Here is a 10,830-nt window from a genome sequence, read left to right as displayed (position 1 = left end):
AAATGCTGTTAAATTTAAATGATTAAAGAAGCGAAAGCTGAGTTAAAATCGGTTAGATCGGTAAATACTCCTACTTGTTTTTTTACTTATCTTATTATGTAAACTAATAAAAGTAACGTTAATGTTTTTGTACTGCTGCATGCGGATTGTGAAAACGATATTGCTTCTAATAATACAATGACACTAACAGTAAGAATGGTTAAACATAGACAGCAGCAAGCAAATATTGAAATTCATCATAAAGCCATGTTCCTCTCAAACAGGTGTTTAACTATATAATCACCCTTAGTGAGTCATCATGAAAATGAAGAAATGTAAAATGTGTTTGATGTAATCGAAAACCAGCAAAAACATTTCTATGTTGTTTATAACATTTCAATAATCTTATAATTTGATACAAACTCACGTATATTGTGCTGAATTAACGACCCAGTCATTACGAGTCGTGGTACATATAGTACTTCTAATTTATCTTAATATTCTCATTATAAATCAAAGTTAAATCAGTAAAGCAAAGTATGTTATCTGAACGCGCATCGGCTTGATTCATCACGTGACCCAGACTGCTTCAGATGAAGTGTGGTGCTAATTTTAACGCATCTTAATATCTTTATCTTATTTAATTAAAAAAATATTATCAAGACTAAAACATCATTGCACGATGAATTTTAAACGTGTATGTATGTATTTTTATATTTAAAGATATTTAAACGATATTTGGCTGTATTTTGTTTGCAAAATGTACGTGTCGAATTACAAGATGTGTTGAACCGTTTCTGTATTTTAGGAAAAATATTATACTTATATACAGCATTTAACTGAAATTAAAAACATCTAATCATTTCATCAAATTTAAAACGTTTTTATTAAAATAAAAGAAAAACAAGCGTATTGCGTGTACAATTACGAGTGCTAAATATAACAGTGAAAGATCAAGTTTTCGGTCCAATGAGACTGGATCTTACTATCAAATGAGACATTTAAGCAGATAATAACTATTTTCAAAAATTGGCAAGGAGTGTATACAGTGATTAATTATTTGCCATGGATTTAAAGTTGTCATAGATTCTTTGAATGTGAATTTTAAAACAATGACATGACTTATGATGATGGATACATCAATGTTTTAATATGAATTATACTGGGAGTGTTATTCTAATATTGGTAAGTAAATTTATAGTTAAACTTTAATAAGTTAATATTATTATTATTGTTTAATGTATTTTTAAAACAAACAGTTTTTCATTATTCCTTTACGTGTATAAAGCTATATATCTGCTGCAATAATCATTGATTGGATTCTAAAAAAAGAATACTTCAAAAATGTTTGTATCAAATAAATATGATACTAAATTGCCTGAAAAGTAAATGGCGCTTGCACAAAATTATTGCTAATCGGATAAAAACCCTACTTTAAGTAACAAAATAATATTTTGTTGAGGAGCATTTTATTCTGTTTAAGAACGATATTTACGAGTGTTAAATAACAGAGACGTCTTATATTACAAAACTTTCGAGACTCGACCAGAATATGGAAGCAATATAAATTTACTGCTGATCAACGTTATACAGTTATTCTTTATTCAGTTATTTCATTAGAATTAGCTATATACTCTTTAAACGAATCTAATGTGAAATCTCTCTGATCGTTGTTTAACTTGCTTATCCATAGGAACAACTGTTGTAACTTTAATGTTAATAATATTAACCTCTTTTGTTTTTATGCATAGATTATCTGAATATTTAAGTATAAGTCTTGTAATATCATAGCTTAAAATGGATGACGTTTTAAATGCATAATAAGTGGTGAATTCTCCTAAAAAAGAACCCAGTTTCTTTTATTTTTTCATCCCTATGAAGAAGAAAAAAATGACGTAATCCTAGCGTAAATGTTGTAACGCAGAGGAGGAAAGAACAGTGTCAACTTATAAATGAAGAATTCATTAAAAATGAGACTAATTTACTCGGATACATGACACTACATCTGAACAATCATATAACAATATAAATATGATCTTTGTGAACATTTGAGATGTAGGTCTTGTAAACGGATACGTTATTTACAACATTTAATGCTAATTATCCACAGGTGGTTTGTCGTAGTACAAATGGCTTTACAAAAAATATGACAACTTTGTCACATAACCATAAATCTGAAATAAATACGCTTTAACACGGTTAAAAAAATAAATGCTTGAATGTGTCATGTTGTGTAAGGTCAAATATCAATTGAAGGTTGTTAAATTTGTATAAAGATATACTGCAAAAACGTCTTAAAATTTATTATAACTATTTTTTTAACATAATAGTTTCTTCGTTAGTCATACATACGTTTAATCCGCCCGTGTGTCGTTAGCGCCTACCGTCATCATCATTATCATCTTCATCATCCTCACAGTCATCATCTTCAGTATCATTATTGAAACGAAACGGAACGGAACTTATATATACAAACAGCTCTTTCAAAGCAAAGATATGAGTCTCGGTCAATCTTGTCAATGTATCTAAGTTTTATTATTTTTATCACAGTTTTAATGATCGATAAATTAATTAACTAATTCTAACGTTGATGAGGATCTATACGCCCTTGACTGAACATAAAGTAGCGGACACTTAAATTCCTACCGTAAAAACAGTAAATGGTGCATTCTAATGCACGAAATAGTGGTATAATACCTTCTTGCAGTTTCCACATCCCATAAACCATGAGGTGCGATGTATAGCCGAGAAATTACTGTAGCAGTAGCTCGTGGCAATCATAAAATCAAAGTGCTGAAAGCACTGATGGGGGCGCAATATGTTGCATACAAAAATTCGAGATTTGTATAGCAATCTACTTTAGGTGTTCCAATCTGATATCATTCTTCTTTCAAAGTTGAATAAGTGCCCATTTTGTACACAATATAATAGTATCGCCTCCAAACTCTTGTCAAAATTGAAAATCATGTACCAAGAACATACTAACAAACCCAGGCAAAATGCATAATTGATATCATATATATATCATGAATAAACATTTTAAATTATGACATTGGATTTTGTTGGGAAACTATAGTTGTTTAACCAATTTTCATGTAAAGTACTTCCTTATGTGAGTGTATAACACATAAATCAGTGTACTTACTATATTTATTCCAAGAAATGATTATGCAGATAGAAAATAAACAGAAAATTTAACTGTCTTTAAAATATTTCTAAAATAAAACCAGGACTGTAAGAACAAACTTGTTTTTTGTAGAAACCTTTCAAGCACAATAGATAATACATGTGAGAATGTAAATTGGAATGGATACATATAATCAAGTTGGCATTGAAAACAAGAGCCACTATCTAGCCTGGGCCATGCTCGGCTTTTTCTTATATTGGAAGTCAAACACATCAGTAGGAGAATATTGTAATATCTATTAGAGTACTCCTAGAAAACATAATATAAATGTATAAAGTAAATTTCAAATTTGAATAGTAAAGGTCATAGTTGAATGATAATTGTTCTTTTGTCCAAGAATGAATCAAATCATAGACAAAAACAAAGTTATGACAATGTGATCGAATTTCAATTGTTTAACCTTGGAGGTAATGGTCATTTAAATGTCAAAGTTATATCAGAAAAATTCAACATGTTGGTTTTGTGTTTGTTTGTCCAAGCATGAATCAAATCTGTAAATAATAACAAAGTAATGACAATTCCAGCTAACTCCAGATATTTTATATCAAATAAAGGTCAAGGTCATATATGAACTTGAAGGGCTTTTGTCACAAAAACATGTCTCCCAAAACTGTGTATGGTTCTGATCACTCTTTTGAATTTTGGCAGTTTTACATGTGATAGATTTTTCTTTTTTTAACTCTGGGGCCATTTTGTGCAGAGAAACAGAACATGCCATTGTCGGATACCCACGATTGATAAACATGTCACATAACATGCAATCAATGATGAATGTTAATGGTTCGGCCGTGGGTATCTGACGATGAGAACATGCCAACAATGTGCACAACTAAGGATGGCACTGTACACTCCTGTTTAGTCCTGTTTGAAATCTAACCAGCAGTTTGAACATTACTTTTGTACTTTTATATAAGTTAAAGATAGAAAACATTATCAATTTTAATCCTATACTTATTATAGGTATTTATTGGATTCATTATTCAAAATTAAATGAAAGAGCATGGAACAAAATATTTTCAAGATCTAGTAAAATCTAAATGTTTTTAAAATCTAGTAGAATCAAAACTTTACAATAAATATACTATAAAGTACATTATAACAATACATGTATTTTGGATAATACACTCTCAGCTGAAATACTTTAAATGGGTATGGTATTATAAATGTTTGTAAATATTGTAAGTTATCTAATCAATAAGTCTATTCTTAATAAAAGAAACTTGCACCTTGATATTTTCTGTACAAACTAGAACTGCCATTGTCATGGCGTGAATACCCCCACATACCAATTTGTCAGAATCAACAGTAGTCATTTACAGCTCAGACAACCTCCCAGCCAAATCTGAGGGAAGTAAGCCAGTGCATTGCTAAGTTATGTATTCTACATGTTTTAGTGGAAAAGATCAAAGTGAACTTTACCTTTGACCTACTGACCTCAAAACTGAAACTGCCATTGAATGACTTCAATAACACCCCCCCCCCCATTTCATGCAGCCTTGCCTGGAGGTGTTTTATGATGAATATATGAGACCATTTGAGCAGACAAGCTAATTGTAATAAAAGCCCCTGTGACCTTGACCTTTGCCCCAGTGACCTCAAAATCAATAGGGGTATTCTACTAATCTTGACTAACCTCCATGCCAAATATGAAGACTACGGGTCAAAGGATTCTTAGGTAATTGGGCGGACAAGCTTTAATTAGCCAAGGCCCCTGTGACCATGACCTTAGACCTGGTGACCTGAAAATAAATAGGGGTCATCTACTAATCATGACTAACCTCCATGCCAAAAATGAAGACTGTGGGTCGAAGGATTCTTAAGTTATTGGGCAGAAAAGCTTTCTTCAGTCAAGACCCTGTGACCTTGACCTTTGACTTGGTGTTCTCAAAATTAAAAGAGGTCATCTACTAATCATGACTTACCTCCATGCCAAATATGAAGACTGTGGGTCAAAGGAATCTTAAGTTATTGGACGGACAAGAAAAAACTGACAAACTCCCGACGGCCGGACAAGCTGATTCCAGTATACCCCCCTTACAACTTTGTTGTGCGGGGGTATAACAGATTTCAAACATTGATAAGTTAGCTCATCTTCTTGGTGATGAACTGGCGCCTCTATATACAAATGTGGTTCTGTTCATACATAGGTTATCTCATGTTCTTTGTGATAAACTCTCACCTTGAAGTTGATAGAGTTCTGTTCATACATATTTCAAAAATAGATAAGTGATCTTATTTTCCTGGTGAAAAACTGTTCGCTCATTAAAGTTCTATACATATTATGATATTTCAAATATTGGAAAGTTATCTCATGTTCTTGGTGAAAGACTGGTGACTAGTTTTCTCCTCAATGTCATTTCTTTTTCTAATTAGATTAAGTCAAGTTACTATATTCATGAGGCTTTCGACATCACATCATCCAACATTGCAAAGGGCAAGCAGTCTCCTGGTATTCCAATTTCTTTTAAGTTTTGAAAAACCCAAATATTTCAATTTCTCTAGTAGTGTTTCCGACATGAAGACACATCTACATGCATCTGTCCTTATCACTCCTGCTATTACTGTTCTATCATACAAACGCCACTGTTTCCTGAAATATTTGTTTAGAAAAAGTTAATTGCAAAATAAAAATGCCATTATTTTTGTTGTTTTGTTCGGGGGGGGGGGGGGGGGGGGAGAGCAATTTAAAGCACAATTTCCAGCTTTACTGGTTGAGGAAGACCTTGGTGCACCTATGTGTATGATTTCAGGCACCTGGGTACCATCAATGTTCCATAAATAAGCTGGATAGCTTTCTCACATGAAATAATCCATAAACCCTTGCAGAGCTCGAACCTACAGCAGTGAAAGGCTTAATAGGTTCAAAGTCAACCAATCCACCACAGACACCCCAAGTATTTCATCTATTTGCTAAACAGCAATTTTTTCAAAATTATTTAAATTTATAAATGTGAGTGATTCTGATAACCTATAGATAGCTAAGTGTAGATAAGATAATCATATATGTCAGATATGTCGGAGTGCTTACTGTGAATATTCAATATTTTAATGTGAATTCTCCTGAGGTGAAAAGGAAAGAAAAGCTGAATTCCTAAATACATGTTACATGTCACAATTGTTCTTGCTATTATTTTTGTTCCTAATTTCTAGTATATAGATGATATTTAAATACACTGTAATTCCTTTTTATAAATTTGGATTTTATCCAGTGACAGAAGCTCACTGACTTAAAATAAACTGTCCTGTGTCAGCCTTTAAACAAGTCAAGAAAAAAAGCTATTAGAATATAATAATTAAGAAATATCATATACAACCACTTCTAAATAATCATGTACCGCTTCCTTAAATGCCATGCTACTGAAAGAAACATTTTACCATTTATTCACTGCAAGGTTTGTCAGATTGACAGTCTCACATTTTAGCCTTTATCTCTCTTGATTTCATTCTCATTGACCCTAAAGCATCCTTAAAATCAATATCCTGCCGTTCACATTCACAAATCTGACATGTAGGCCGACCATCTGAAACAGAAAGTTGGAAAGATAAAATATAATTATTATTAGATATACATATAGTATCCCAATAATTATGTTAGTTGATATCAAATCAATAATTTAAGCAGTGTTCGAAATTAGCAGTAGTCCGAGGGCCTGACTACTAAATTTCTCCTCGGGCTACCAACTTTTCACAGTAACAAGCCGACCAGGCTACTGTATTTTCAGAGGCAATATAAACAACTGTTTTGAACAAATGAATCGTGCCAGTGAAATGTCTTTTGGGCTAGTGAATATTCCAATCTGGTAGTCCGACCAGACTAGTCGATTCAAATCCTAATTTCTTACACTGTTTAAGAAACAATTTGTTCAAAATTGTCCAAGCACAAAGATTTTTATAGTATACTATAGTAGTTATAGTGTATATACAGTATGTACTAAATGTCTTTACAATCTACTATACTGTCCTGAAATTTTAAGAAAACAACTATCTTTAAAATCCATTGTCTCAGAAGTTGCAAAACCAAGTAAATGAAATTGTTCTGGGTTTGTATTATTCTGCACAACTTCTCATCACAAAAGCTTCAAGGACATTAATGAGTGAATCAGGTCCTATCCTAAAAGATTGTTGCGTACAAGTTTGAAGACAATCCATTCAAAAATAACAAAGTCATAGCCACTAATAGCAAAAATCAAGAAAATTTAAATATTTTACCTTGAATGTTTATATGGAGGTCAAGTTTAGTCTGGTCTATTTGAAGGGTTGTTGTGGCCAAGTATGAAGACAATACACCAAGATCTGAAAAGTTATGAAAAAGGTTAAAGTTTGTTGACAGCAACGGGAAAGCCGTCATGACCCTAAAATGCAAACTGAAAGTTCTAGCCTATACACACTGTTGAGGATAGCCGTTCAGCATTTTTCAATAATAAATAAAATCAATGCAATGATAAAATCAGTAACTTGCAAGTCTTCTAACATTTTTACAAAGAATGAACATATATATTTTTTCCTAATAATTCTATGATGACGTTCAGCCTTTTATATTATAACAAGATATCGGAAAGATATATCAGAAATGAATTGGCCCGTGGACTTTAATGTCAATCATAGAGCTCTTATGCAAAATGTAATGGTAAGCAAACATCCAGCATGAAATTTTCAAGTAGCTAAAAGTGAAATAAAATTATTAAAAATACTTTGTCATATAAATTCAACTACTGTTGGAAATTGACCCACATGTTTGATTACAAATGTATTACATCTATATTGTCCATAGAAATAATAAATTAATTTTCAGTCTCTTTCTCTTCGCGCTTTCACACAGATTTAAATTATTCAACTCCATGATTTTCAGAAGGAAAAAATCTTCTGATCATCAAACACTAAAAATTACTATACCAACTGTAAATTGCAGTCTGTGCGAAAGACTGTCGGTCCTCGGACCTCGCCAACTAAAAATCAGTAGGGCCGAGATAAATTTCGATACAGTCAGTTGTCATGTCCAAATAAAATTTCAGCCAGTTTGAAACAATTTTTGGCCTTCTAAAATATGCAAAGCTTCCAAGATCGATCTATTTTTTTAATTTTTGCTTGTATTCACAGACCAAGATAACCAAAATCACCGCAGGATACGACCAGTTTTTGCTAAGTAATGTAAGCCACCATCTTGTCTTTGATAATTTCCTTACCAAAACATATTTTTTCTCCAATCTTCAAAATTAAACCTTTGAAAGATGTATTGTTTTCTTGTGAATTATGCTAATGTTTTATTAATTATGTTTCTGTATATTTTTTTCATAGTATCTTATAGTTGAGTCTGACAATTCATATATGCTAAATATTTTTCTTTATAATTATGGCAATATCCCTCCCCCATCCCTACAAAAAAAACCTTTCAGAGTCCGGGCCGGTAAAAAATCATCAGGGCCGGAAATAAATCTAAGGATTCAAGTCCTTGCGGCAGGAATTTTTTTTTGACTTTCACATTGACTGAAATTGTATATGATATTCAATAAAATCTTCTTTTAGAAAAACAAGTTTGCATATTATTGTTTTAGGCAACTCATTTTTAAAATGCTGTACAGCTAGCCTCAACAGTGAGTATATGCTAGTCGTATTATGAGTCGCATACAGCCAGCACTTTTGTCAAACAATACTGGTTCATACTGCTAGCCACTGCCATGATTAATTATTCCTTCCTCTACCAATTCATAAACTTCCATCAACAAAATTTTTGAATACTATTAGTATAATAATCATATAGATGTTAAAAAATAAAAGTAATGATGACTTAATATGATGTATATAAAATTCCACTGCTAAAGACAAGTTGTTTTTATTGATAGTTTATATCAACAAAGGTAATGAGGTAAGTTTCATCAGTGTATGATGACTTTTAAATTTGTGTTTAAAGTAAAAATTGATAGTCATCAAATTGTTCTAAATATTACCATACTGTTATACAGAGTTCCAGATAATTTTTTGACACTGGGGGTAATTACTTACCCCCACATTCCAGAATGTGGGGGTAAATTTAAATAGATCAAAAATCTATCGAGTAAAATTTTGTGTGAAAAAAATGTCAATTTGATTAGCCCTTGAAGCAACCATGCACTACATGTGTATTAATAAATCCTTGCAATTATCAAGAAAATAGAACAATTGTTTTATCAAGCACCTAAGCAATAAAGACGTAATTTGACTGGTTTACAGAGAAAAATAGTTGAAAGTATCTTGACGGGTATTAATTGGAAATAGATACACAGTCAACTGTTAATGGAAGCGGTCAATCAGCTGTTTCGAAAATGAAAGTACACACCAAAAACGCTTCAAATTTACATTCTTTGCGTAATAAATTTACAGAGTGCGTAAATGAACGCAACAAATTGGTAACGTTGTACGTTTTTAGTTGATTTTAAAGCGTAAAATACGCCGATACTCACATTATCTGGAATCTGTTATATTTAATAATATAATCAGTAATCTTATTATTATTGACCTGTGGTTTTGAATTTTAATACAACTACTTTTTTCATATAAATGTCTATAAATTTACAAATAAAAAATCTATAAAATTATGGACTGACCATAAATATGAAATCCTACATCTGATGAAGGCAAAACTGTGGAAATCAGATCTACATGTATGAAATAAGTATATCTGAACTTAAGTCATATTGTATTTAACAATTATAATTATTACCAGTCCTTTAAAATTTTGGGACCTCTAGGATAGGATTTTATTCATTACAGGGCTGGGGCAGTACCTCCAGTCGCTTGCAAAAATCATGATCACAAAATTGAAAACTATCATTTTTCACCAATTATAACATTTTACCTGTATACCATGACAAGTTTTGGGCCTATTTTGTTTAGCTTAGATAGCTAATACAGTAAATTGAGTTATAGAGATGTGTTCAAAAAGTAGTCAAAAAATGTAATAATAATTTAAGAAAATATCTTTCCATGTTTCTGAATAAGTCCAGATATTAATTATGTGGTTTCAACAATAAAGAGTGATAAAACAAACCAATATGTTAATAAATTGAAAAGTGGACCGAGTTGAAAAAAGGCCGAGCTGACTCGGGGCCGAGTACGTTTTAGGGCCGAGTTTGTAATGCACTTAAATTTGCAGTCTATCAAGCGAAATATATCAATAGCTTTACCAGATTGTGAAGAAAACTTGATTATACATACGGAATAGATTGCAACCAAAATATCAACGTAATAGCTGGGACTTCGTAATTGATAGCAAATCTTCTCAGCCTTTTCTCGGAATAACTGACCAAGATGGCGATTTCGGGAAAATGACGTCAGTGGGAATATAGTTCGTATTCATACGCATACAAATTTTTACTCTGTCATTCACACTTTTTAACCATTTTAAGCTTGAAAGTTATCTAATATGAAAATCGTATTCCATTTTTCCTGAATTATTGTGTTCTATGATAGTTATAGTTAATTTATGACTTGATAAAATTGGCACCAAATGTATGCAAGTACTTTGGCTCTCGTGCATCGGGAACCAGAAGGTAGAACAAATTAACTGGTTCTCATTAAATTTTTATCGACTGCTAGCGTAGTAATATTCAAATCGCATAAAGCAATGGTATATGTAATTTTGTGATAAAAGGATTTAAAATTTAGAAATAAAATGATCAGTCAATTTC

The 10,830-nt window shown here is 31.8% G+C and overlaps 1 protein-coding gene and 1 long non-coding RNA gene across 2 annotated transcripts in view; one reads left to right on the top strand and one right to left on the bottom strand.

Moving 5' to 3' along the window:
* The first annotated feature begins 1,022 nt into the window (after positions 1 to 1,022).
* LOC132736592 (ADAMTS-like protein 1) overlaps positions 1,023 to 10,830 on the top strand; it is a 60,243-nt gene continuing 50,435 nt past the window's right edge. Inside the window, exon 1 of the mRNA XM_060723751.1 lies at positions 1,023 to 1,164. Coding sequence (XP_060579734.1) covers positions 1,132 to 1,164 — 33 coding nt within the window. The 5' untranslated portion in view covers positions 1,023 to 1,131. The remainder of the gene's footprint in view (positions 1,165 to 10,830) is intronic.
* On the bottom strand, positions 3,118 to 10,633 carry LOC132736591 (uncharacterized). The gene is made up of 4 exons (XR_009626597.1): positions 10,358 to 10,633; positions 7,376 to 7,459; positions 6,542 to 6,687; positions 3,118 to 5,756 (listed from the first exon to the last, which is right to left on the bottom strand). It is a non-coding gene; the product is annotated as an uncharacterized LOC132736591 (long non-coding RNA).

This window comes from Ruditapes philippinarum, unplaced genomic scaffold, assembly GCF_026571515.1.
Source record: "Ruditapes philippinarum isolate M1 unplaced genomic scaffold, ASM2657151v2 ctg2093_1_1_1_1, whole genome shotgun sequence".
Classification (NCBI taxonomy): Eukaryota; Metazoa; Mollusca; class Bivalvia; order Venerida; family Veneridae; genus Ruditapes; species Ruditapes philippinarum.
Note: the sequence above shows the minus strand (reverse complement) of the source record. Positions and strands in the feature narration are given on the sequence as shown.